This window comes from Genypterus blacodes, unplaced genomic scaffold (assembly GCF_046128005.1).
Source record: "Genypterus blacodes isolate CSIRO-AG114 ecotype Tasmania unplaced genomic scaffold, CSIRO-AGI_Gbla_v1 ptg000008l_1, whole genome shotgun sequence".
Lineage (NCBI taxonomy): Eukaryota > Metazoa > Chordata > Actinopteri > Ophidiiformes > Ophidiidae > Genypterus > Genypterus blacodes.
In genome coordinates, this window is record NW_027466822.1 from 895,543 (window position 1) to 922,814 (window position 27,272).

A 27,272-nucleotide genomic window follows, 5' to 3' on the forward strand; every position below is an offset into this window, starting at 1 on the left:
TGCCGCGACCATCTTTGTGGAATGTGCCGCCCGTGTTTGAAAATAATTTGCTCAAGTCGGAGAGGTACTGCGCATGCGCACTCGGTAGCGAGGGGGGAAATTCATTTTGTGTTTGCTGTTAGCATAAACATGCTTTTGGTTTGGTATTTGTACTTCATATTGTGAAATATCCTGATGTCCTCGGATATCCATTCTTTGCAGTGAGTATTGCTTTCTGTATTTGTCCTATTCAAGTATGCATGTTACACACACGCTCTTAAGATCCTTTCTGTGTGCAGTTCGCATGCTGTGTCTGCGTGGGTCTCTCCTGGTTCATACACACATTCGGGTGCCACAAATGACCCCTAGGTGTCCGTGTGTAAGATCGGGGACCTGTCCTCGCCCACCCACTGATTGTCGATTATGTACTTCTACTCTTCCTCCAACTGTTCTCTCAGTAAAGGTTGCGAGGTTTAAATGTGGCGTGGTGCCGTGTAATGGGCGTTTTGGCGGCAGACATCTTGACGTGTCAGAACAGGAGAAACAACACTGGTTCATTGGAACAAAGCCACAATTAATGTTGGTGTTTGTCCAGAAACACTTCTTCTGATCCAAGTGGGCGCCCTTCTTCTGTTCTGTGGCGCTTTGTTGATGAACCCACAACATGTTCGGGCGGGCTCAACATTGGACTCTGGCGTCCCAGAATCTGCCCGCTCACCGCTTTCCTGACTGTACTGTAGTGTCCTGGCGGTAACTTTAAAATGCATATATATATATATATAGGCGACAGTTGCATCATCAAACTAAGCAAAAGCTACAACAATGACATCACTAAGCTTAAAGAGTTGTTCCAATGATGTCATGATGTCGCCCACGTGATCCCCCCCATGTTCTCCAGCTGTCTCCTACTCTTTATTATCAGCTGCCCTTGTCTCCAATGCACATGCAGTCTGTGCCTGGGTATCTTCTGCTCTGCTAGGGGTCTCAGTGCTTGGTTGGGTCCTTTTTCCTCCTCCAATAACAGGTTCCTGTCTGATGCTCTGACAGCTTTGGTTTGCTTCTAGTTGTCACTGAGCTTCACATGAAGTGCTGGTCAGTCTCTCGTCCCTCAAGCACCGTTTCTGTCCCTGGTCAATCTTTATGCCCAAGTTTGTGTCCTGCTGCTGATGCTGCTGATGTGACCGTCTTAACATAGTCGTTTCTGATCCGAATCCCCTGCTACTTCACGCCGTTTCCTGCACCTAATACCATAAACCTTGAGGGGAAACTTTGTGTAACGTCAGAGTCCAAATCATCCAATGGGCAGTGTATCGGACTAACATGCAAGTGACGTATTCTCTCCTATCTAAACATGCGCACACACAAACTGCATCAAGCCAGAAACTCTCAACACGAGATAGATCAGATCAGATGTGTCAGATATAGATAATAACTACAGGTAGGCAACAGCATAGAACTTAATATGATCCCCTTTTGTTGCAGTGTTTGTAGAAGTGATATAGTTCTTGTTTGTTTACCGTTAACATCCTGCACGACCATGAACCTTACCTTATACTTGTCCTAACATGGCTCTCTTGTCTTGACCTGATGCCTCCTATTTTAGAGAATCTGCACTATTCAATGTTTTGTTTTTGTTCACACAGATCACCCAGATATCACTTAAGAGCAGCTGGACTTTTAACTCCACCCCTGACGGCGGGATTATCTTGACTGCGGCTTGAAGTGGGAACCTGCGACTCGGCTGCGTGAGCACCATGAAGATCGCTGTAGAAGGTTGCTGCCATGGCGAGCTGGACAAGATCTACGAGACGATCGCCTACCTGGAGAAGAAGGAAGGCGTGACGGTGGATCTGCTGCTGTGCTGCGGAGACTTCCAGGCAGTGCGGAATGAAGGAGACATGAAGTGCATGGCGGTGCCGGCCAAATACAGGACCATGCAGACCTTTTACAAGTCAGTAAGCTCTGTTCTTTATGTTTAAAGTACTTGAGATTTGAGTGAGAACATTGCGATGATGGGACATTCCTGTTTGTGTTGCAGATATTATTCTGGAGAGAAGAAAGCTCCAATCCTGACTATCTTCATCGGAGGGAACCATGAAGCATCCAATCACATGCAGGAGCTGCCGTATGGAGGCTGGGTGGCTCCCAACATTTACTATCTGGGTACGGAGCAGCAGGAGGTGGGGTCAGTTTGTGCACCTGTGTGTCTGAATCATGGATCTCACCTGTGTGTGTGTGTGTGTGTGTGTGTGTGTGTGTGTGTGTGTGTGTGTGTGTGTGTGTGTGTGTGTGTGTGTGTGTGTGTGTGTGTGTGTGTGTGTGTGTGTGTGTGTGTGTGTGTGTGTGTGTGTGTGTGTGTGTGTGTGTGTGTGTGTGTGTGTTCACAGGTTACGCTGGCGTCATTCGCTACAAAGGTATTCGAATCGGAGGACTATCTGGAATCTTCAAATCACGAGACTTCAGAAGGGGTGAGGGGTTGTTTTGATTACGTCTCATGTATGTCTAATGTATATACACTAGTGTTAAAACTGAACATGTGCTCTTTAAGGTCACCATGAGTTTCCTCCATACAACCCCGACACTCTGCGGAGTGTTTATCACATCAGAAACATCGAGGTGTTCAGGTTAAAACAGGTAAATATGTGAACCTTCTGTCTTGAAATACGGCTCAGAAGACGATTCCCTCGCTCACTCAGTCATTGTGGGGTCTTGCTCTCAGATCCAGATGCCGGTAGACATCTTCATGAGCCACGACTGGCCCCGGGGCATCTACTTCTACGGGAAAACAGGGGAATTGTTGCGTAAGAAGAAGTTCCTGCGTCAGGAAGTGGAGTCCAACACGTTGGGGAACCCTGCGGCTGCCGAGCTCCTGTCCCACCTTCAGCCCAGCTACTGGTTCTCCGCACACCTCCATGTGAAGTTTGCCGCCCTGATGGAGCATCCGGTGAGGGGGGAGAGTCTCTGTTGTAACCTGCTCTTCGTCGTTAAATTTGACTGAAGAGCGCGGTTGAGGGTTAATAATTATGTAATCTGCTCTTTTGCCTCATAGCCGAAAGGGAACGCGGCCCCACGTGTCACCAAATTCCTGTCCCTGGATAAGTGTCTGCCCTACAGGGAGTTCCTGCAGGTGAGAGATTGTTACTGTGGGATATGCAGAGGTCAGAGGTCAAAGTGAGGCATTGATAGCTAAAGAACCCCTGCTTGTGTCGTAGATCGTAGATGTTCCAGATAGACCAGGTTCATCTGAAGGTCTGGAGTACGATCCAGAGTGGCTGGCCATTCTGAAGTCTACCAACAGTCTACAGCAGACCACCCCTCACCCATGGAACCCTCCGGAGAATAACGGCCTGCATGAACGGTACACATATAACCTGATCTCTTTACTGTATAGACTATAGATTAAAATGGCCAATTAAAGGTAATCATTTCTAGTGATCACCCTGATGTTCAAGCAGTCTAATGCAGGTGTCTGATGTTCATTGTGTCCGTCAGGTGGGACTTCAAAGCTTCCGAAGCCGCCATGATGGAAGTAGTGGAGGATCTCAACGGTGAACTCGGTATCCCGGACAACTTCAGCCGCACCGTGCCGGCCTATAACCCCGCCAAGCCCCAGTACCACGCCAGCCCCAGCTGTAACACCAACCCTCAAACCACCGAGCTGTGCGCCACGTTGGGCCTCACAGACATCCACGCCCGGGTCGGACAGGGCGTCGGCACGCAGGGGAGAGCTCAGGGTAGAGGGGAGGAGGAAGAGGACGCGGAGGATAGACACAGCGTGGGGAGCGCAGACGAGCCCAGCGAGTACCCGACGGACTCGTCCCAGTTGTCGGAGACCTTTAACCCGGATGAAATCAGCATAGAAGATGAGTGGGAGGAGGATGAAGAGGGTAAGGTAAAGACGGAGACGGAGGGCGGCTCCGAGTCCAAGGCACCGTCGGGTCCCGTCAGTGACGTTCACACCCCCGGCCGTTTGGTTCTGCCAGAGCCCAAATCTGCCGCCTCACCCGGTCCGCTGTCCTCCCCGATGAAGCTGCCTCCCCCCTCCCAGTCTACGCCAGCGCCGGCCCAGGCTCAGTCTGGAGCGGAGAGGGAGGACATCTGTGCGGGGGAGGACGTGGACGCCGACGTGGACGCTGACGCCGACGCCTCGACGACACGCCTCCTCAAACGTAGCAGCGACGAATCCGAGACTCCCGGCAGCAGGAACACAACCCCCAAGATCAAACGCAGAAACCAGGTGATTTACCAAACAGTGGAGGACGAGGAGAGCGAAGATCAGTAGTGCGGGAAAAGAGACAGAAAACACGGACTTAAATCATGGACGATCCTCTCTTCCATTTTTTGAAGGTTTGTAGAAAGTGTTTTGTATGTTCCAGTCTTTTTTTATCAACCTGCAGACGGGCCACAGCTCTGCTCCAAGAGCGGCACATAGAGGAAGAGGAAGAGGAAGGCCTCGCTTTAACAAACTGCAGGGAAATCTTACTTTTGATATTCTTGCCCAGGTTGCAAGTTGACAAACTCTAAATCGATTGTTGTAATTTTTCACTTGTGCAGAAATGTATTTTACTTCATGATCCCCATCCTGGTTTTTATTTTATTTTTTAAATTGTAAACACGATCATTTTCCCCGACTCCAGTTTAAGGACAGATCGAGGGAGGAAAGTGAGACTAACCTCAGCTTTTCAGTTAAGGACGATGTCACAATATAGATATGGGACTAAATTGTCTGATTGGAATAACAAAAGGATTGTATATGAAATTAGAAAGCTATCGGTGACCGGAGGACTTTTACTCTGGTAACACAGGTCATGAACTTGAGCTTGTTTTGTTTCTGAATCGGACATGCTGCTCATGTGAGTTTGCTATTCTTGTTTGCGGTGCTTTCCCGGAGCGGCACAGCAGTTTAGATCAATCAAATGTGATCAAAACATGCCTGATGGAGCTGATTAGGAGTGTATAGAGGTGAGACATACGAAGGGGTTCAGGTGTGAGAGCCACTAGATTAGGCCTCTGATTTTATGTTCCACACTTTTTAATTAGTTTAGATGATTTTATGCTGCATATCATTGAACTCTCTCTCTCTCTCTCTCTCTGGTTGTGCCTTTTCCTCATGTGCACTCTTGTTGGTCCATCCTCAGTAAAAGCGTCTCATCCAGATTGTAAGCAGTCGTCCCTGTGTGTTGATTCGTAAGAGCAGAGGTCCGTGGACTCGTGTTAATGTGTGTTAATGCACCGTTTCTTTCACAGATCAGATGACTCGGCTTATTTGGTCGCCATGGATGCGCTGGAAACCAAAAAGGCCGAGTCAGCAGTTGTAGACACGAGGGCGCAGATTTTTATGGCCTCGGCAGTTTTGCAGTCATGCTCTTCGCGTTTCTGACGGATTGTTACTTTACATGTATCTCATTAAAGAGGGAGGCATGAAAACTGAGCGTCATCGTTATCATGATCATCACCAGCCAGCAGAGAGTCCAGAGAGATAGGAAAACAAGGTTAAGTTCATTTTGAGGGGGTAAAATGTCACTGGTGTTATAAAGCAGATACTGTCTCTTGCAGTTTTTATGATTCCTGTATATATTTTAATTAAACAAAAACTTTGAGAGAATGTTTGGGTCATTTTTGTTTAGAAGAATTAAAAAAACGGACCGATTGTACGCAACTTTACAGCTGCTTGGCAAAGAAACAAATAGAACAACCTGTCCAATATTGAGCAACACTCAGAGGTGCTGCTGGGAAATCAAGTCTACTTTAACATTTCTCATCTTAATAACACATAACACCAGAAACCAAAATGAACATTTATTCCGTTATTTAAACCTCGATAACAATGACATTGCAGCTGGTGTCGATGCTTTTTTAGTGACCATAAACTTTAACTGTCCCTTATGTTTCATTAGGAACAATGATTTCCTGCCAGACGAGTAGTAGTTGCTTTAAACAGAACAAACACAATAGTAACACTGATTCGAATCCTTTAATGATCCATTCCTGGTTCACAGACGATCTCTTTTTAAAATCAACATACTTTAAAATTAAGACAATACATAACATACAATGGATTTAACAAGATCTCTTTACAACCATTACAGCCGATACAACCTAATGACAAAGGTGCTGGGTTATTGGTTAATAGTACAAGCCAGTGTCACGCAGATTGAAGTTTTTCACATTGTAAAGCGCACACCTAAAGGAAAGCTCCGAATGCGATTCACGGAAAAAAGAAACCTGGGAATAGGCACTTATGTTTTTCTCTTTTTTTTTTTTTGTATTTCCATCAATTCTTCCCTCATTTTCTTCAGCCGAGCAGCCTTTGGACAGCAGCCGAGCACACGGCTCTTAGTTTGGAGAGCGGCGTCATATCAAGTTATATGGTTTCGGTAAAAGCATTCAAGCTCACAATGTGTGTGTGTGTTCACCGTTAACGTAGCCTTTTGGACACTGGTGGGGACACATGAGGGGACACCCAACACAGAAAGGACAGTGCTACCATATGTTCCCTTATGGAACATGAAGGTGTTTGACGGGTTGCTTTTGTTTTGTTTGTTTTTTTTAAATACCCATTTTATTTCTTTAACTCAATCAACTGGAGGGGAATGGTGATATGCTTTAGAACAGCGATTCTACAAGGAAACAACCCAAATATATACTTTATATAATTTATCTGAGGCCAATTTTCAACCTGGCCAATGTGTTTTCTGCTACAGACATTAATTACAGCCAAGAGCCGTACTCCAACCACGTCAGCCCCTGAGCAAGGTGCTAAAACCCAACCTGCCAACTCCATTGTTTTGCCTAAATTTGAACCTTGAAGTGGTTAAAAATATTTGCCTCGTAATCAGATTGGTATGTAAACCTGTCAGTCATCCCAGACAAGAGGAGAGCACAGAGCAACGCAAAACAGGTCAGCGGTGTATGAATAGATCACACCTGTCACTCCCAGCACTCCAAAGCAAAGAACGCCGGAGAATAAATAAGAACAAATCGACACGGATCACCTAGTGTGGGCCAGGATAGTGCGGGTGAGACGTGTGTGTGTGTGAGGGGGATAGGGGTCAGGATCAAAGGGGGTCATTCCACAGGGTACAGTATGTGGCGTTATTCACAGCAGAGGGGGGGGTGATTCATTCAGGAAAGGCGGGGCCAAGCAGTGTATTGGGACCAAACTCTTGACAAAAAAGAAGAAGAAAGAGAAGGAGGAGGAAGAAGAAGAAGGAACCCAGATTAACCGTTTGGCTTCTTTGGCTTGTTTTTCCTCCTTTCTTCCTTTTCTGGGCTGCTCATCGGTGTGTGTGTGTGCTACTTTCTGTTGTGCCTCAGTACGCAATCGAACAGCTGTGACTGAAATAACGCGAGGGGGAATTCTAAATTAGTGTAACTACTACAACAGGTTTGCCCCGTTCTACTTCACAATACTCACTTCCTTCCTCTCCATCAGTCTCTACGTCTCCCCCACATTTCAAAATGCAGATACATGTTGAGGACACCTAACATCCGTTGCTCTTCTCCGTCTCCTTTCTCTTCATCTCTTCTAACACTGGACTTCTGACCCCGGTCAGCTGTCTGGATGGAGCAGAGGACGAATGGAGGGTTTTCGGAGGCTAAGGGGTAAAGTGGCGGGCCGGGTTCTCCAGACCTTTGCACGCCCCTGTAGGTTGGTTGAAGGAGATGGGATGGTTGAAGGGCTGTGGCGGCGTAGGTGTGTGTGTGTGTGCGGTGCGACCCCGGGGGAGGTCTAGTTCCCGCCGCCGCAGCAGGCTCGGCTAGAGTGCGCGTCTGGGTCTTGGAGGTTAACCCCCCGGTGTCGTGCTGCGTGTGTGGGGTTCTGCGTGTCTGTTTTTGGCATCTTCTTTGCTGTATTAACAAAGAAAAGTCAAAACAATCTAAAGAAACTCTCCTTCACACCTGTTATGAGTCGAGAATACACGGAGGAACACTTACCGATGGCTAGGAAGAGCTCATTGACATTCATGGCGGTCTTGGCAGAGGTCTCCATAAAGAGCAAGCCAGTGTCCTCAGCATAGGTCTGGGCATCCTTTACCAGAAACAAACAAGTGTACATGTCAATTGAAGGTAAAATGAATCAAAAAGTCGAAAAGCCCTGAACGAACATCTGTTTTAGTTTGAACCTGCAGGTTGAAAGGCTCTGACATTGTAATGCAGCACTAATGGATGAGGGAGGTTGTAATATCGGCCATTTAAATGAAGAATAACACTTCTGACCAACATGATTGCTGGTATCAATCCAAGATACGGGCCACCTGTTCACCACATTTCAGCCAAACCGTGTTGGGACATCTTGAGGCGCCTTGCTTACAGGAGACTATATAGACCCAGACTCTCTCTTTGGCTGGGAAAGCAGGTGGTTTAGTGCCAAGGAGGCCATGAGAGAACAGACATCAAATCGGTTTGTTTGAAAGCACTCATTTACTTACTTACTTTACTTAAAACGGACCAAAATCGGCAAAACATCATTGTCGTCGGAATGTTCTAGGCTAACACTGGCACTCTGTGAATGGAAAAGGAATCTAACACAGCAGGGGCCTCATTTGTAACCTACTTGTGCGCGCCACTCCACACAAATGTTAGGATTTATGAAAACAAACTTTACATGAGAATGTAAACCGCTACAGCCACTCTGACCCACGACCCTGACCCGTATTTTGGAGACAAAAGCTGATGAACAGACGATGAACGAAGCCAGATTTCAAAGAAACGTTGCCGGCGTGGAGCGACTGTGAGAAGAATCACCAACACTCAGCCTCTACGACAGAACAAACACATCCACACCCGCAGAGTAAACAAACGTGTGTTTATGTTTGTGAATGTCTATGGTTTAACACACTTGCTCCTCTCCACAGTCGATCCATTTATGATACAAATGTCCCGTGGCTCAAATCAGATCCCATTCCCACGCGAGCTATAAGCATATGTGTGTAAGTGTGCTGGAGAAAAATCACAACATTTCAATCTATGAGTTTTTATTTTGCTCTCAGGTTCAGAGGTCGGCATTCTGAATTACGGCTCATTTCAATATTCATTCACTCCTTTGCATTGTTGTGGGAGTGCAGTGTTTTGGATGTCTGAGCCTTTTCACGTCCTTTATAAAGGGTATAATTACGTACAGGTGTGTGTGTGTGTGTGTGTGCTCGGCTGTATCAATCTGACCTTTCCCTCTACAGTTTTCTCTGTACGCAATGGTTTAGTCGTGATTCTACGCAATGTTTTATAAATGAGGGTACACAGCTATGCGGGCGCGGCTCTGCAAGGGTGTGACGGGAGTGCATTACCTCATACTCTACTAGCCTCTTCTCTGCCAGGTCAGCCTTGTTCCCAGCCAGGGCGATCACTATGTTGGGACTGGCCTGCCTCTGTAGCTCCTTCACCCAGGCCTTGGCTCTCTCAAAGGTCTCCTGTGCAAATAACAAGGAACACAAGGTCAGATTAAACACCAAACACACTGATAACAAGCAGGCAACAAGGTATCCTGTGCATGACTTGATACTTGAATGTAGGAGTTCCTTCACCTGTTATGGGATGAACTCATAACAGTATTTTGATCAAATATCGATGTGACAGAGCTTCAATGTTGTTCTCGTCTTCCAGGCTGTTTAAATCTTACCGGCTTGGTAATGTCGAAGACCACAATGGCAGCTTGTGCCCCGCGGTAGTACATGGGAGCCAGGCTATGGTACCGCTCCTGTCCTGCGGTGTCCCAGATCTCAAACTTGACTGTGGTGTCATCTAAACACACTGACTGGGCCAGGAATGCAGCTGGACAGGAAGGGAAGTTCAGACATGTTAGCCTTTATTCTTCCTTCCCTTGGGGCTCCTCACATCTTTTAACAACCTGATAACCTGACCACACAACCAATCAAACACCTTCCACAGTCTCACACCCTCACCTCCTATAGTGGTCTCCTGGAACTCATCAAACTGTCCCTTCACAAAGCGCAGCACCAAGCTGGACTTGCCCACAGCCATGTCTCCCAGCAGCACCAGCTTGAACTGGCAGATCTTGGTCTGTGGTAATGTGCCATTGGAGCGACCTCCACTCCCTCTGGAGCTCATAGTGACCCGAGCAGGAGACGGCAGGGGGCTGGGCCTCCTCCCTGGGGGCTTCTGGGGCTATCAGCCACTTGTATGACAAATTACTCTCAAAAGAGTACAGCCAATTCTCTTTTAACGTCCTCGGCTCTCGTCACTCCTTTTGTCTGTGTGAAGAAGTGACAAAGTCTTGCTTAGTGTGGCGGTACGTCTGGGGGTGAAATAACATCAGCCACGCATTCCAACGCATCAGAAAAATAAGTTTACATAAGAGACATAAAAGCATGTCAGTGGGAAGCAGCTGATTTACCTTTGGGGAAGTGAAAAAAAGACATAGACAAATTCAAGGAATAAACAACCTAGAGCTGTTTTGCAACATATTGTGCCGCTTGAACAGCATCGACGTACACTGGCAGACTGTGAAACTCTACTGGACCAAGGGAACATGATTGTACTGTAACCATCACTACATATTATTGATCTTATTCATTCATTCTTTTTTACCATTGGGTGACAGCTGGAGCTCAAAGGATGTTGTCATCCCATCAGAATAGACACGTTTCATCACAGGATAAAGGTAATAACTAAAAATACATCTTAGGACTGCTGCTGTTTAATATCTCTCTCGACTTCTATGAGCGATTGATCCATTTTCTCCCTAAGGTCCGCCGCCAATCAATCTGTATAGTCTAAAGTCTAGTCAGGTTTTGGGAGATAAACAGAGGAGATTGGGACAAGAAATCAGCTGTTTTATATTTACTAACCATGATTGTGTTTCTTCGCTGTGATGTGTGAGTGTGTGTGAGTGTGTGTGTGCAAATAATGGCCCCGTCAACGTGAAGCTGGAGTTTAATGAGGATGCGACATTTCTCTCTTCCCTCACACACACCACAGAGCTGAACTGCCGACACTGCAGCCGGTTGAATATTATTGAATATTACATATAAATACAATCGCAGAACACATAGGTGGTACTCGGCGGTGTGTGGACCGGGGAGGGCAGCTGGCATTCCGCCGTTTTGCCTCTGTCCTCACACGGTCGCGTTAATCTACCATCAGCGCTTATCTCGCCTTTCTGCTTGTGTGCTAAAGGGACTCAGGCTCCAGGTCGGAGGAGACTAAAACAGTCAAAGCATTTGTTATTACGCCATTGTTACGCCTTCGTCTAACTAAGACATGTCCGCCTAAAGGACAAAACGGGCGTATTTACCTCGTATGTCCTCGTTTCGGCTGCGGCGGTACCGGAGGCTCGGCTGTTGACAATTTGGCTATCAGCTGGTGAAAGAAAACGTTAACACTTCCTGTAAATCCGCGCATGCGCAGTAGGTGCTGCATTGACGACGATAACGATTCCTCCAGTAATCGCTCTCATGCTTCATTTACGACTAACTTTGTCTTTTTATTTTACTTTTCCTTCTCTTTCAGGGCAAATATTAGATGATCAGATTCAAACTCATCAGCACATAACAATAACACACTATATATTCATTCATATTCATCAAACATGATGTTATAGAATACACACATGTCTTGCTTCTCTGTAGTGTACAATGAGGCAGATTACGTTCGTGGGCAAAACAAAGAATTTTGACGTTGCTGTAACAATATTGTAATAATGTACACATTTTATACATGTACAAATACATTATTAGATCATTATACTTGTATTGTATGACCTTTTTAAAAATGAAATATTTACAGTAGAAGTGGAATGTCCCTCAAAGACCCCCTAAGTGTTCTTTGCCATCGTGAGATAGTTCAGTTACCACCATTTTACCTTGATATCGTGGTTTGAACACAGGCAGGATAGTTTAGCACAGAGTTGGAGAGCTCAGTGAACGGAATTGTGAATGATGACACAGTTGTTAATGACATCATTGGCACCCCACCCACACTGCTTTGAGATTCATGAATGATGTCATAGTGAACACACTATGGGTGTGGGGGGTATCAATTGTTGGGGGGGTCAATTTTATAGGAGGGTTGATAAGAGAAAGGAAAATCCCAAAGGACCCATTTAAGGGGTTGGGCAGGTGGGTCAAGGTGGGGAAAGAGGGTCAGGGGAGGCTGGGGTTAGAGCGATGGGTTGAGCTGGCGTGAAATATTTACATTGTTAAATAATGATACTGAAGATTTAAACCTGTTGTATAAGTTCAAGACCAATGACTGTGATTACACTACATGACACCTTAAAAGAAATGTTTTGGTTACCTGAAAGTCCGGTTTTGGGTCTGTTGAAATTAAGATTTAAAGCCATCAGGGATGTAATCTATAGGCTATAGGATCACTGCACAGAGTCTACAGGGCTCTGACCCTGATGAAACTTAAGAGGCTTCTTCTAACAGTCGAGCTGTGAACCAAACGCCACAGAAGACCTGCTGCGGTCTTGGTGAGACACAAGCAAAGAAATCACTTTAAATTCTAAAACACTTGAACAAATTGTTTTCCTCATTAGCAATTACTGTTGATGTCCTATAAATTTGACATTATTACGTCTACATTTAGATGTACCCGAGACTTCTCCTCTCTTGGCCTCCGGGCCTCCGGGAGGCGCTGTGGAGATCGAAAGTGACAGCAGTACCCGGAAGTCATTTACCACATGAAAGAGGTTTTGAATTGTTGTGGTACCATGGCTCGACCTGCTGCCACAGATGTGCACAGCTGATGTGATAAACATAAACTGCGTGTGTTGAAAGTCGCCGACGTAGCGACTTGACAGCTTGCCGTCGTCATGCCAACGACAAACCGAAAGAAGCAGAAGCAGGGCAGGGACACCGCGGTGAGGGACAGGACCAAACAGTATGTTTACATATGAAGGGTTAATGTCTCATATTGGCACGTTGATTGGTGTTTCTATGGCAACAGGTGCAGGGAACCAACGACAGCAGCGTGGTGAGCAAGGTGTCTGCTGCTGCACAAGGCTACTTCCGGGACTCGTTTCTGCGACACTTTGTGTGCAAAGTGGCCCGGAGAGCCCCGCTTATCAACAGGTCAGTGGGACACAGGGACAGACTGGGGGAGAAACTGAAAAAGTAGAGATTGTTTATAATATTTGAGATAATTCAATTCAGCTTTCACAACAAATGTTGGCACTTTACATTCAAAGCAACACACAACTCAGTAGCTGCACGTTTGTACCTGTGAACCAACCAAACCATGAAGTTCTTGTGTGTCATGTCTTGCTGCAGGGGTTACTATGTGCGCTGGAGAGCTGTTGACCACTGTGTGGGAAGGTTCCTCCAGATGACTGCAGACTGTCCCTGCAGACAGGCAGGTGAACAGCTGATGAGGCAGAGCAGGATTTGGTCCCGTGAGGAGACTGAAAGGACTTTTACCTTGCTTCCTCTCCTTTCCCTCCCTCTCCTAGATCTTATCTTTGGGCGCAGGCTTCGACTCGTTGTATTTCCGCCTACATGCAGACGGAGCTCTCGATGGGGTCGTTGTGTTTGAGGTGGATTTCCATGACGTTAGCCGGCGCAAGGCTGCCCTGATCAGCTCCAACGCCACACTGAGGGAGAAGGTAGACCTCCATTTAGCTTCTCTCACAGGTTAGAGGCCCTCTGCTTTTCCTCACAAAATATTGCTTAGAAATACTTTATAGGATTGTCTTGACTGCATAACTCAGAGCGAGTTATATATTTCATAAGTACATGTCTGCCCGTGTGTCTTCAGGTCCCGTATATGCGTCTAGTGCTCAGTACCGTCTGCTGGGGGTGGATGTTAGAGAGGAGACCCAGGTGGAAGAGGCTCTACATGGGGCGGGGCTGGACTGGGCCGCCCCCACCCTCAATCTGTCTGAAGTGGTGCTCACTTACATGGAAACACAATGGTAGCTTTTCTCCTGATGTATACACTGAATGGGAAGTGTTTGATCTTGTCATGCAGTTTTCCTTTAAGTGTGTGTTTGTGGCGTTTGTGTGTTGTGCAGGTCAGATGGCGTCATCAGCTGGGCAGCCAGGCTCCTGCCTCAGTCCATCTTCGTCATGTACGAGCAGATCCGTCCCCACGATCCTTTCGGCCGTATCATGCGAGATCACTTCGTAAAGCTGAACTCGACTCTACATGCACTTCAGCAGTACCCAGACACTGCTGCACACACACGCAGGTTCCTGGACAAGGTCAGCATGGAGAATGAAGAAGTTATTGATGGAGACATTTGTTCAGATATCAATGCTGCAGTCTCATCGTTGAACTTAGGTTGGGATTTAGAATCCTTTTCAGTCTGCATTGTGTCCTCAGGGCTGGGAGGAATGTGTGTGTCTGGATATGAATGACTTCTACCTGGGCTTTGTCCCTGAGGAGGAGAGAAGCAGAGTGGAGAGCCTGGAGCCTTTTGATGAGTATGAGGTTTGCTTCTTTCAATTTAGTTTACAACAATCCTCCATCGTATGTCTTCAAATAAGACACACTGGTACTTAACAGTGTGTGTGTGTGTGTGTTTGTGTATCTGTCCACTTGCAGGAGTGGCACCAGAAATGTTCCCATTACTTCATCCTTACTGCATCTCGGGGCTCTTTGTCTGCACAGGCTTTACTCACACACCCGTCAGGTATCTCACCCAGTGTCCCCTCTTCCCTCTAGCAAACACTCTAATAATCCTCTCTCTGTATGCCTCCGTTTGTAACTTGAGCTTGTTTCTTGCTCTCAGTGTCTCTGCTGGCGTTGATGAGACCTTCTTGGAGTCCCACAGCGCTGAGCGTGAGGACGGTGCCGGTTTGTGTGGAGAGGCTGGGCACGACCTCCACCTCCCTGAACCCGGGACAAATCCTGCTGACCGGAGGCTCCAGCAGGGGAGGCAGGGGGGCAGAGACCACCGTCCTCCTCAAAGGCCAGGAAGGCTGGAGATCAGCCAGTGTGTCACATCAAGGAGACTTAGGTAGGAGGATTTAAATGATGTGTTTAGTGATGCAAAATCATTTAAATACACAATGCAGTGGCACTGTTTTCTTCACAACAGCCACTTTTAATTTGATGCAACTATGACGTTATTTTCCAAGTTATCAACACTTGCTTGCTTGATCCTCATCCTCAGGTGTGCGGCTGTACCACACAGTTACCTCACTCCCTGGAGGAGGAGGTGCTGTTGTATACGGAGGTCGCTCCTCTCCAATCAGCCCAGCTACAGGTCTTCTCAAAGTGACCCTTGACCCCCATGGTTCACCCGACTCAGAGAACCCAGACATAAACGTTTGTGTGAAGCAGATGGTCTGTACAGGTGATTCCCCACAGCCAAGATGGAGGCACACGGCTACTTTGATCTGTCACAAAGGTGAGAGAGAGATTCAACAGAGGAATGAAGTGTGTTAGTGTAAAGGCTCCGACTGGGCTTTTGTTTCATGTCTAATTGTTTTCTACAGGCAAAGACTTCCTGTTTGTATTTGGTGGAAGGAACCAATCGGAGCGTGTTTTGGGCGACAGTTATTTCCTCTGTCTGGACCAGCAGCACTGGGCTGAGGTTTGATCATCTTCTACCTGTGAATCGTCTCATGAACACTTTGAAACACGCAACATCCATCATTCTCCTGCTGTACTTGTATGCGTGACAGATGCCAGTGGAGGGTGCAGCACCAGAGGCCCGGCTCGCCCACTCCGCCTCTTCATACCAGGGGGGTGTGGTGATGTTTGGAGGACTGGGGAGAAGGGGACTGCCTCTGGGGGACACAACAGTGTTAAGGCCCACTGACAGAGGCTTCTCCTGGGAAAGAATAGAGGTACAGCCCCCTCCTGTTCCCAGGTAAGTCATCGCTCAGAATCATAAATCCTCTACATTCCAACATTAAAGATACTAAGCGCAGCCTCCCATACTTTGTTTCAGGTACTCTCATTCTGCCCACATGGTTGGTGAGAAGCTGGTTGTGGTGGGTGGAGTTTGGCTCCATTCAGACGGTGTCCCTGGCGTCGCTGTGATCGACCTCATCACACGGAGCAGCATGGAGTTCACTTTGGACACGGTCAGATAACTTTAACATTCACGTATACATTTATTGTTGTAGCATTCTAGAGATATATGGTGTTCACTTTTCCAGGTCTGCACGGTTTTAGATGGAACTTTACAGCTCCATGTTGCTACTGTGGATTCCTTAATAGAATTGGTTACGCTACAATGATGCCTTGTCATATCTATTTTTCCAACAATGTCAGTGGCCTAGTTCAGACATACATTCCCAGAAAATCCTTCGATTCCGTCCGGCTTTAAATGCTCCATATATGACATAAGCTCAGGATGGAAACATAAAACACTTGAAAGAACACAGAGTAAGAGAATTCCATGTGTTGTGCCGTCCCCAGACCTCTGTGCCGTGGCCGCTGATGCTCCATTCCTTCTGCTCTGAGCTGATGGAAGCACCTGACCCAGCGGTGCTTCTCATAGGTGGAGGAGGAAACTGTTTCTCCTTTGGGACTCACTTCAACCTTCAGCCTGCTACTGTGGACCTGAAACCTGTGCTGGGATGAAGTGGACAAAAGTTCTCAAGGGATCAATGGTTGAAAGTATTTGTAGTACAGAAACTTACAGATATTGATGGCAAAGAGGTCGCATTTCACTCTGCTTAAGGAGTAATACATTATGTTGTATGTTCACATCCAAAGAAATATACAATAGGTAATCATTTTCCGGTTTATTGTTCCTTTGAAAAAACAATGCAACTATTCATACAGTACCTCAGTTCATACAGTAACTATACCAGTGACAGTGTGCTGGAACCAAAAAGAACCAGTTTAAAATAAGACATTTAACTGTGTAACTGAATATTGAAACAGCAGAAATGTGAAATCATTGTTTTCTAATACATGATAGTAAACCATAGACATCTTCAATCAAGTTGTCCTTTAAGCTGCACTCTGGTGACAAGGATGAATTTTCCAATCCAACCCAATATAAAAGCTAAAGCCCTCTCTCTGTAAAGAATTAAAGGAAAGTTAACGGTGTTCAGTACATTGTGAGAGGTGTTACAAATATTTCATTCCCTTCCCGTGTATAAATTGGTTAAAATGTTCAAATCTCATTTCAATATAATGCAGTGAAATATGCAGCCTCAGCTATAAGTTACATTATCAGCAGGTGTACCTAATTAATCAGCAGGTGTATCTAATTAAGTGGCCACTGAGTGCATACAGCAGGTCACAATCCTTTGTTCTCTTCCTGTTATACCTTAAACCAAATATATGTACATTTACGACATTAGTGCAAAACGAAAATGCATTCAACTTAAGACTCTGTTGGCACATAACAGCAAACTTGTTTCTGTAATATTGACACGAGATTGCCAGATTAAACGCCTAAAGCAGGTTGACATTTTCCCACCGGTAACTGAAGGTGAACAGCTGCTGTGGCGTCACTGATTGGGGGCGTGGCCAAAAGTGCAACATACTTTTCAACGTTTCAGCCTCTAGGTGGCAGTGCAGCGACAATCTGACAGGAATTAAGAAGCGTTTGTGTACGGCGCAATAAACAAGTTGTTACATGACTTTAAATTACACTGACCTGAGTGAATAATTCCTTACCAAAATAATTTCTTAATTATTATCTATTATACCTAAAGTGCAACTACTGTACAGTCTCTTCTTCAATGACATTAGCTTGCCTCAATGGGAACATTTTCAAACAAATCCACAGCTCCAAGCAGGTGGTCTATGCATGTATTCCCACTGTTGAACATTCACAGACTGTATTGACGGGCGTGGAAATGTTTAAGTACTACCAGGTTTTGCCAAGAGTTCCACCAACAGCTTTCCATCAACCTGCAGACAGCACAGTCGGGTGGTCAAGTCCATGGTTCTTCTTCATGCCAGAAGCTGCGTTCGTCTGCATTTATATCGTCACAAAAAAATCCAGACTTCTCTCAAAGTACAGAGTTCATTTTTGTTATTGATCTCGTGTCGGTCTCATTGGAGGCCTCCGGCTACGGTGAGGCTGTTCAGTTCTCGTTTATGTCCGGCTTTCACCAACCACTCCTGGAACATGGACTCCACCTCCTCCCGGAGCCGACACTGCTGCTCCCTTGAGACGGAACAGAGACCGGCGTTAACAATAGAGCGACAAACAAAAACCAGGTCAACTGCAGAGTAGAAAAGAGTGGGGATGTGGGACAGATCAGTGATGTTGAATGATTTTTTTCTTCCCCTACTACTGACACGTTCAGCCAGTGTGCTCTGTTGGTCAGGTCAGTTACAATGCAGAGCGCCTACAGCTAGACCGACCACACACACACACACACACACACACACACACACACACACACACACACACACACACACACACACACACACACACACACACACACACACACACACACACACACACACACACACACACACACACACACACACACACACACACACACACACACACACAATGATTACTCACTTGTCCAGATTGGCCTCCTTTAGACTCTTGTACCACTTCTGTATCCTCCTCTGCTTGTCGTCGAGCACCTCCTGGTATTGTGGCGGCAGCCCTCCTGGCACATCACTCGTGTCCCCACTGGTATGAAAAGGCACCACCATAGAGTCGAAGTCAGCGGGGGGCAGCAGGCGGTAGCAGGCGGGGTCTTGGCTGGACGACGAGTGGTCCGAGAGCGGGGCCGGGACCAGGCCCTCTGTCCCCAGAAGTAAAGGCTGGTCCCAGGCATTGGGCACTACAGCCAGACCCACACTGGCCATGTCTTCTTCCAGGGAGGGGTAGTAAGTGTGGAAAGGTCCCAATGTAATGTCTCGGTTTCCAGGTAGAAGCAGAGGGTGGGTGGGTGTCAAGGCATGGATTGTGCAGCCCGTGGAGGCTCTGACAATGATCTGACCCGCCACACACACCACTCGCACGTTCTTGCAGTTGTTGATGTGGACGCTGATCTCGACCGGACCCAGAACCAACGTGCTGTCACGGCACTTCTCCACGCTGACCGACCTGGAAGTGTGTAACGAACAGGATGCTTAGAACCAAAACAAGCCCACACATGTTGTGTACATGGAGGCTCCCCTTACCTGAGAGGGGCCAGCAGATATATGAAGGCGTGGGAGCATCTGTGTATTTTGATGTTGGCACTGGTCAGTGTGGCGGAGTTCTCTGCCACAGTTTTTTTGAGGACCTGAGACATGAGCATCATCTTACTGCCAGGTGGAGCCAGGTTGCTGTTGCTGACTATCAGGTTCTTTCTCGCCCCTTCCTCTGCAACGCAAACACAGAGAGCAAGAAGACTCATCAAACTAATGTGGACACACAGGCAGTGAAGGAGTAAGACAGTATAAACGAGCCCACATTCCATGTTTCAGACTCATTCTTTAAATTGAATAAACACTTACTGCACAAACTCAAAACATCTACACATTAAAAACATTAACATTGAAATTTTAACAAAGCTTGTTGGCACCCAGCCTGCTCCCTTGCCTGAGCTTAAGTCAAAGGGGTTGAGCGTGAGGTTGTCCTTGAGGCAGCAGAGCAGCTGGTGCAGGGAGAAGGAGCGGCTGAGTGAGGAGAAGCCCGTCTGCGTCTGGAGCGGGTTGTGAGTCAGCAGCCTGTGAACGGGACGGACATTTCCACGGGAGTGCAGAGAGCCCTCCAGGAGCAGACTTAGGGCCCGCACAGCCTCCAGAGAGATCTAGAAGAAGCAAACGCAAAAATACGGTTGAATTCTCGCATTTTAGAAAGATCTTGCAAGTGAAAGTCATTTTTGTAGATGTTACAGAGCACAGATTAGTGTATCTGCAAGACATTATAGGCAATAGAAACATTTATCAAGAACTCTTATGTTTTTTCTCTGCTAGATAATGATTATTTCTGTAGCGGTAAACCAACCTGGCTCTCCGTTTGGGCGTGTCCAGACTGTACCGGCTGTTGAGGCTCCACCAGCAGCTCCAGAATCGCACTTAAATGTCTTTGCAGAAATGACAGGTGGGCGTGGCAGTCCCAGTTCTACTGAGCCAAACCAAGACACAAAAGGCAAAGATGAGTTATCTTTGTATTATAACTAATAAGCCAATAATATGGGTTAAACTAAATAATCTATTGTGTAGCCATGGTCCTCGGGCACTGGTCAGAATAACACAAGTTGTCCTAAACATACAATACATGCAATAAGATGATCATTTGTCCCCTGCAGTAACAACATGCCACTGTATTGAAGAGGTGACCTTGTTCTGGAAGCTGGTCTTTGCCTCTCGGCCTGATGCAGAGGCTGAACGGGCCTGACTGGGCCACTCTTCACCGATCATAGAGGTGCTAAGAGACACACGGTTAAGCTGCTGGATGTAGAGGAACAGGAGGAACTGCAGTGTGTCCACAGACAACTGCAAAGAAGCAACACACATGCGCTCAGTATCCAAGCTCTTCATCACATCAAAATGAGCTTTTATATGAGTATAATATGCTTCGGACACATAAGTAACAAAGCAACAACCAGGACACAACAAAAGGGAAACAGGACAATGGAGATAGGATTACACTTCGAGGTAAACTGAGCCATTTGCCTGGAGCGTTGTTCGACTACTTCTACTCACTAACTTTAGTTCTCACCTTGCTTCTCTGCTGGTTCAGCTCACTTTTGGAGGAGCACTCAGAAAGGCACTCTGCCCACTCCAGCTTCTCCCTAGGTGCGTGGCCAGAAAGAAGGTCAAAGCTGTCGAAGTAGAGCCATGCCAGCTCCTCTGGAAGCTGCAGTTTTCCACAGGCGATGTGCCTCCACTTGGGCCAGCTCAGGACGGGGAAGCAGCCGTCCTGCGTTCGTACGTAGGTCGCCATCTTTCGAAGATAATGCCAACTGAGCTTGGAGGGGGCGGCCACCTACAGGAGTGTTACGCCATAGTTATTTAACAATGATTGCATCCGTAAGAAGATCAAATTAAATAATGTAAAGTAGTTATGTGCATGTATTCACCGGTAGGGCCCCCAACAGGAATGGCTCTGTGCGTGGCCATATTCTTACAGTCCTTCTCTCCATGTCTGATGAGAATTGATACAGATGTGTAAAGGTCAAACATGTGCATCAAACTGCTCCTAAACACGCATCTAGTGTGAGTATCATTGAAATTCAGGAATTGTCAATGAAAACGTTCGTGTCAATTTGCACTGACATTAAATATATTTGATTATCTGGCGTTCAGAGGCTTTTGGTGCTCTCATAAGTGTTGCTGTTCCCGTGACAAGGACCATCAAAGCTGCTCTCGAACACCTGACAGCATCACCACTCCAGGTTGTTAAGCTAACAGACATGACTTGCGGATAGACACCAAACAGACACAGTCACAGACCTGGAATAGTAACTCTGGTGCTTTGTTACACACAGTTTGGTGGCTGAAGCGATAGCGAAGCAGCCATTCTTACTAGCTAAACTTAACCAGCCTCGCCGGGTTAACTTAGCGAGCGTTAGCAAGCAAGGCTACCAAACAGACATACAGACAGGAGGAAAGCGCCATCTCTTGATCTTACTTTTACCCTCTTTCCTCGTCCAAACACCGCACTGTCTCGGCAGCCTCCACGGGGTTCCACTCACTCATAGCCGGAAGGAAAGCTGGCTCGTTGCAGTCCTGTCATGTCTACGGGTTGCCGTGGTTAATATGGAAACATACCATAGTTGGTCCCCTTCTTCCTATTTGGCGCGCTCCTCTGCACTTAGCTCCGAACTCACATCTCATTCACGCGCAGCTCGCGTGAACGCGCTCAGGTACCGCCGCGAGCCGTTCCAACTAAGTAACTAGCAAATAACCACATTCAAAGACAAATTATTTGACTGATACACGATTTTGTACGCGTTGAAACAGAATCGTCTAAGCCTGTAAATTTACATAATTTTAAAACACAAGTAAAAATTATGTGTATTTATTTTGGAAGTGGGCGGAGTTCTGTCTAAGAGGCGGGTCTCGCGACATCTCGTGGGCGGGTTTTGTGTGACAGGAGGAAGAGGTTCTGACAGACAGCGGGATCCTACCTCCGAAAGCCGGTTGCACTCCGGGGCCTTCTTCGGGAAATAAGGAGACATATGGCTGCTAAAGGGATGAATCTGTGCAATGTGTGCTGCCTCCTCCTGTACTTCATCTCGGCGGTGCTCGCGGGGTGAGTCGGTAGCGCTGTTAGGATCAACACACGGCGGTGAAACAGCATCGCCAGCTGGTACACATGTTTCATTGTGATTGGTCCAGGCGGCTGAGTAGGGCTCTCCATGCTTCGGAGTGGACTGAAACTGACTGAGGCGCTATCCTGAGTGTTCTTCCAAGTTCTGTTTTTGAGACACTGTGAACTACCTTAGCGTCTTTACACCGTGCGACCGCCGTTTGTACAGCCTGTCGGATCTGGCTGTGAATTTGCTAAAGCGGTAGCTAAGCTAAAGCGGAAGCTAAAGCTGGCTTCTTGGCTGGTGTTAGCTAGGCGGTTCGCTATCAAAAAACAACTTTGGACGTGCACCTGTAGTGGAAAAACAGCCTTATTCTTTCCGATTATTATCATTCATTCATTCATTTATTCGTGTTTGGTATTGATGTCCTTTCGCGTGTCCTATCTGTGTTGTTCATCTTTATTGTTTATCGTCTAGGCGAGATTTCTACAAGATCTTGGGAGTGGGCAAGAGTGCATCGATCAGAGACATCAAGAAGGCCTACAGGAAGCTGGCCCTGCAGCTGCACCCCGACAGGAACCAAGACGACCCGAAAGCTCAGGATAAATTCGCAGACTTGGGGGCAGCTTATGAGGTGCGTTTAAAGCCACTGTTGGGTGTCAGGGGTGAGGAGAAGTGCTCATTTACTTTTGTAGATATTTTGATGTGATACTCTCATATATCTAGAGGCATGTGTACCGAGGTTACGGTATGAAAGTCTGTGATTGTGTGCGGAAGCGCCTGAAGCCCCGAAAACAAAGTATTCTATTTGGTTGTCGTTGGAAACGCTGCGGGCGCTGTGATTGGTTGAGTAGAGCGTGTGGCCGCATTTCATTGGATGTTACACGAGGGCAGCTTGTATACCCGAAAACATGACGTGGATTTTTGGGAGCCGGTTCTGATTCAGATCTGCAGGTGTTTCCGCAACCACGCGGAAATACTTTGTGTATATTGTGATAAACAGCAGTCAGATAACATCCTGAGAGTTCGAAGGGTCTAGTTTTCCCTTTCTGTTAAGGTTTTTGTCAGAGAGGTGATGTTTTGTAGCTGTAGGCGTAAATCTGAGTCAGATTTATGAGATGAGTAAAATGAGTTCATGAGAGTAGAACAAGGCGCTACTGCTGAGAGACCTGGGTGCCAGAAGATCTTTAGAAGAATATAAGTGGTCACATTAGTTTGCTTGCATGAGGATGGGTTAAGGAGTCCTGTTCTTTGCTAACTTTTCCATTATTTTGTAAGGAAAGTGTGCAAATCTGTTAGAACCTATATCCTATATAACCTATATAAAACACATGAAACATGACTTGGACCGTGGTTGTTATTGTGTTTAATTACACTTCACCTAATGCTATATTCTACAAGTCTGACATTTTGGAGATCGTTTTGTATACAGAAAGAGGGGGAAGGGAGAGAGAGATGGAGAATAGGAAAGAGGGTTGTATATTTGTTGTTATTGTTGTTCACTTTTTTGGAAGGACGGCAGAGAGCCAGAGGGAGAGAAAGAATGGAGAACTTAGATCCTAAGGCAAAAAAGGCAATATAATGTTCAAGTAAATTGAAACAGAAATAGCAGTAAGCCACGGCCGCCGTAACTGAAATGGCAGTAAAAGTAGAGTGTAGTTGTTCTCTGGCTAAGATGTTGTTTGTTCACAGGTACTCTCAGATGAGGAGAAGAGGAAACAGTATGATGCATATGGAGAGGACGGCCTCAAAGAGGGTCACCACGGCTCACACAACGACATCTTCTCCAGGTTGGTTTCACATGTTCAGCAGGATTTGTGGTGACAAATGTGGATGAAGAGTCTTCTCCATTTCATTACTACCTGCACTTCACTTTTGTTTTTCCGTCTGTAGCTTCTTTGGAGACTTTGGTTTCATGTTTGGAGGCAACAGACAGCAACAGGACAGGAACATCCCCAGAGGAAATGACATCATACTGGACCTGGAAGTCACCCTTGAAGAGGTGTATTCAGGGAACTTTGTAGAGGTGAGGAGATCTCATACTCAGTATTCAGAATGAAAATCACCTTCTTCGAATAAACATCCTGCACTTATTACATTTTAGTTCAAATTCACAACACAAACCGAAACTAGTTTATGTTGCGAGTTTAAAAGAAATATTTTAGCGTTTAGGTGAACTCTTGCTTTGTCCTAAACCTGATTTGTACACCAGGTTGTGCGTAACAAACCTATCGCCAAAGAAGCCCCCGGCAAGAGAAAATGCAACTGCAGACAGGAAATGAGGACGACCCAGCTTGGACCCGGACGCTTCCAGATGACTCAGGAGATGGTCTGTGACGAATGTCCCAATGTGAAGTAAGTCACGCTCGGTGTCGTCCTGCCCTCTGTCTGTGGAGCTTGTGTGAGGGTTAAGGACTTCATCTGTCGGGCATCAAACAGGCCAATGCAGTCACAGTGACATGAAACGTGCGAGCTTCCTGTTTGGAATGGATTCACATCAGAACACCATTAATCCTGTAAACTGAACTAGTTTAAATGGTAAAGATCAGAACACACAGGTCTCATCAATGGATGTAAACAAAATGTGTGTTTCTCTTTACTCTGATATAATTAATCGTATTTACGGTTCACATAGAGCAAAGTATCTTACTACTTAACTAACTGAAATATCTGCTGGTATCTTCTGTTGCATTTTGTCTTTGAACTCACAGTGTTGGTGTTGTTGTCTCTTCCCACAGGCTGGTGAATGAAGAGAGAACCTTAGAGGTGGAGATCGAGCAGGGAGTGAGAGATGAGATGGAGTACCCGTTCATTGGAGAAGGTAAACCTCATCAACAACCTGTTAGTACTTAATATATTTAAGTATTTATAAATGTTCCCTCTTCCTAACTTCTTCTCTGTGACCACAGGGGAGCCACACATCGACGGGGAACCTGGAGATCTACGTTTCCGCATCAAAGTCTTAAAGTATATATTCATCTTTCTTTTGGACCCTTTAATCTCTTTATCTGTCAGTGTGTTGGGGTGATGGAATGGGATGATGATGATGATGCTGTTTTCATTTTATTTTAGACATCCTATGTTTGAGCGTCGAGGAGATGACCTGTACACCAACGTCACCATCTCCTTGGTGGAGGCACTGGTTGGCTTTGAGATGGACATCCTTCATTTAGACGGACACAAGGTCTCCTGCATCCTTTTATCTAATATAAGATATCTGCTGTGCCCTTGGGGAAACTTTATTCTAACATTGTTTGAATGTGACAATGTGATTTGATATGGATTTTGCTTGTGACGTGGTGTGACAGGTTCATATAGAGAGGGACAAGATCACCAAGCCTGGTGCCCGCATGTGGAAGAAAGGAGAGGGCCTGCCCAACTTTGACAACATCAACATCCGCGGCTCCCTCATCATCACCTTCGATGTGGAGTTTCCTCAGACGCAGCTGGATGAACAGCAGAAAGACGGTGAGAAGGGAGGAGTGTGTGAGTGTGTGAGTGTGTGAGTGTGTGAGTGTGTGAGTGTGTGTGTGTGTTGTGTGTGTGTGTGTGTGTGTGTGTGTGTGTGTGTGTGTGTGTGTGTGTGTGTGTGTGTGTGTGTGTGTGTGTGTGTGTGTGTGTGTGTGTGTGTGTGTGTGTGTGTGTGTGTGTGTGTGTGTGTGTGTGTGTGTCATGGCTTACAGCTAATGAAATCTCCAAATTTAGTATCTCAGAAAATACAATATTATCTATCGCTCTCTCTCTCTGACACACACACACACACACACACACACACACTACTGTGAGAATCACGAATGATGTCACAGTTGACACACACACACTGCTTTGAGAATCATGAATGATGTCATTATCATCCAAAATCATGTTAGAATCGAGTTACAATGTATATTTTCTGGAAGCTGAGATGAGACATCGTGTCTAAAATCTCTAAGTGAAATGTGATCATATCAGTCATCATGTGTGTTATCTTTGTTTTACTGATATGTGTGATGTGTGCGTTGCTGAAGGACATTGTCTTGTTGTTGCAGGTATTCAGAGTCTTCTAAAGCAAGGCTCTGCACAGAAGGTTTACAATGGACTACAAGGATACTAACGTCACACACAACCTGGACTGAGCTGTCTACACACACACACACACACACATTTTCAATTAACAGGACTGTGTGCCACAAGCTGGGGTGTATTTATTGTTTCAAATTGTTCTCAGGATGGCTTGAATCAAATTTGTTTTTACTTTTTAATGTTCTTTATTCTGTTAGCAGTGGCACATTAACTGATGTTTTATTTGAAATATAACATTGGAAAAGGTTTTCCATGTCCCTGTTCTACTTTTTGTTTCTACATGTGAGTCACTTCCTATTTCCAAAAAACAAAATGAAAAATCAAAGTCTCTTATTTACTTAAAAGTGTCAAAGACTGCGCCAAGTCCTGATATCATCCTGATGCAGCCCATCTGCCATCTGTCCGTGAGGAGCATCTACATCTCATGGACGAGCTGCTGACAAACTGGTGAATCAGCCCATAACAAATGATTTGTTACCTCTAAAAGCCTTTTTCTTTGGTTTTGACTAAGGTGAACAACTTCCCCTGTCGCCATGCCTTTGTTGGTCTTCCTTTTGTTCAATGATTGTAAATAGGAAAGAACAAAGCTCATTTTTTTGTGTTTAGTTTCCCTACTTTATGCCGGCTCTTACACACCTCATGTCATATTTGTCGACCTCACACACGTCGCAGATTTACCACCATGAGAGTTGGCCTCTTCAAACAAACTGTGAATTGAATGAAATCTTATAATGAAGCCGCTCTTTAGGAGGACTTCACCCGATCCTGTTGGAAGGGCCTTGGTCTAAGAGGTATGAGCATCCTGGTTTGGCTGTGACTCACTGGAGGTAGTTTGTTTTGCAAATATTCTCATCTTGTGCCACATGGTTAACATTGAAAGGCTGCGTTTAGGATCCTTTACTAGTCACTGCGTCGCTGCCTCCAGAATTTGAGGCCTTAATTGTGGAATGTTAGGCCTGTTTGTTGTGTGAGTTCAATGGGACTTTTCCACTGAAAATATAAATAAAGATTTTTACAAATTGTAATGAGATGTCATACCCCACATTCACCGGTAGATGGCATCAGAGCCTCAGACAAAGATGAGAGCTATGAAGAAAAGATGTCTGTTGCAAGGACAGATAGACTTTGAACTAATTTTGTACATTT

General features: G+C 46.0%; 5 protein-coding genes across 7 annotated transcripts; 3 read left to right on the forward strand and 2 right to left on the reverse strand.

The window, feature by feature from the left end:
- Positions 1 to 69: 69 nt before the first annotated feature.
- On the forward strand, positions 70 to 5,584 carry dbr1 (debranching RNA lariats 1). The gene is made up of 9 exons (XM_076157135.1): positions 70 to 200; positions 1,623 to 1,930; positions 2,018 to 2,142; positions 2,367 to 2,447; positions 2,528 to 2,613; positions 2,699 to 2,923; positions 3,029 to 3,106; positions 3,192 to 3,337; positions 3,472 to 5,584. The coding sequence occupies exons 2-9, from the start codon at positions 1,734 to 1,736 to the stop codon at positions 4,259 to 4,261; spliced, it is 1,728 nt and encodes a 575-aa protein (XP_076013250.1). The 5' UTR covers positions 70 to 200; positions 1,623 to 1,733; the 3' UTR covers positions 4,262 to 5,584.
- Positions 5,585 to 5,934: 350 nt separating this feature from the next.
- Positions 5,935 to 11,332, reverse strand: rab5b (RAB5B, member RAS oncogene family). Its single transcript, XM_076156877.1, has 6 exons — positions 11,234 to 11,332; positions 9,882 to 10,190; positions 9,599 to 9,750; positions 9,267 to 9,389; positions 7,918 to 8,011; positions 5,935 to 7,830 (listed from the first exon to the last, which is right to left on the reverse strand). The coding sequence occupies exons 2-6, from the start codon at positions 10,045 to 10,047 to the stop codon at positions 7,712 to 7,714; spliced, it is 654 nt and encodes a 217-aa protein (XP_076012992.1). The 5' UTR covers positions 10,048 to 10,190; positions 11,234 to 11,332; the 3' UTR covers positions 5,935 to 7,711.
- A 1,270-nt stretch (positions 11,333 to 12,602) lies between these two features.
- On the forward strand, positions 12,603 to 16,657 carry lcmt2 (leucine carboxyl methyltransferase 2). Its single transcript, XM_076156327.1, has 14 exons — positions 12,603 to 12,802; positions 12,889 to 13,013; positions 13,212 to 13,293; positions 13,391 to 13,571; positions 13,696 to 13,852; positions 13,952 to 14,141; positions 14,263 to 14,370; positions 14,485 to 14,572; positions 14,672 to 14,899; positions 15,056 to 15,292; positions 15,381 to 15,478; positions 15,570 to 15,757; positions 15,839 to 15,974; positions 16,312 to 16,657. The coding sequence occupies exons 1-14, from the start codon at positions 12,755 to 12,757 to the stop codon at positions 16,474 to 16,476; spliced, it is 2,031 nt and encodes a 676-aa protein (XP_076012442.1). The 5' UTR covers positions 12,603 to 12,754; the 3' UTR covers positions 16,477 to 16,657.
- On the reverse strand, positions 16,628 to 21,803 carry tbccd1 (TBCC domain containing 1). Of its 3 annotated transcripts, none has more exons than XM_076156316.1 (9): positions 21,583 to 21,803; positions 20,892 to 20,956; positions 20,531 to 20,797; positions 20,149 to 20,304; positions 19,814 to 19,930; positions 19,406 to 19,616; positions 19,003 to 19,186; positions 18,389 to 18,925; positions 16,628 to 18,022 (listed from the first exon to the last, which is right to left on the reverse strand). In XM_076156316.1, exons 2-9 carry the CDS (start codon positions 20,952 to 20,954, stop codon positions 17,908 to 17,910), a joined length of 1,650 nt encoding a protein of 549 aa, XP_076012431.1. In that variant the 5' UTR covers positions 20,955 to 20,956; positions 21,583 to 21,803; the 3' UTR covers positions 16,628 to 17,907. The 3 variants fall into 3 exon arrangements, with proteins under 3 accessions (XP_076012431.1, XP_076012423.1, XP_076012415.1); XM_076156308.1 differs by having other exon boundaries at positions 21,449 to 21,803; XM_076156300.1 differs by having other exon boundaries at positions 21,443 to 21,803.
- Positions 21,804 to 21,891: 88 nt separating this feature from the next.
- On the forward strand, positions 21,892 to 26,439 carry dnajb11 (DnaJ heat shock protein family (Hsp40) member B11). The gene is made up of 10 exons (XM_076156855.1): positions 21,892 to 22,066; positions 22,542 to 22,698; positions 23,757 to 23,854; positions 23,958 to 24,090; positions 24,277 to 24,419; positions 24,803 to 24,885; positions 24,974 to 25,031; positions 25,137 to 25,248; positions 25,373 to 25,532; positions 26,093 to 26,439. The coding sequence occupies exons 1-10, from the start codon at positions 21,993 to 21,995 to the stop codon at positions 26,155 to 26,157; spliced, it is 1,083 nt and encodes a 360-aa protein (XP_076012970.1). The 5' UTR covers positions 21,892 to 21,992; the 3' UTR covers positions 26,158 to 26,439.
- The last annotated feature ends 833 nt before the right edge of the window (positions 26,440 to 27,272 follow it).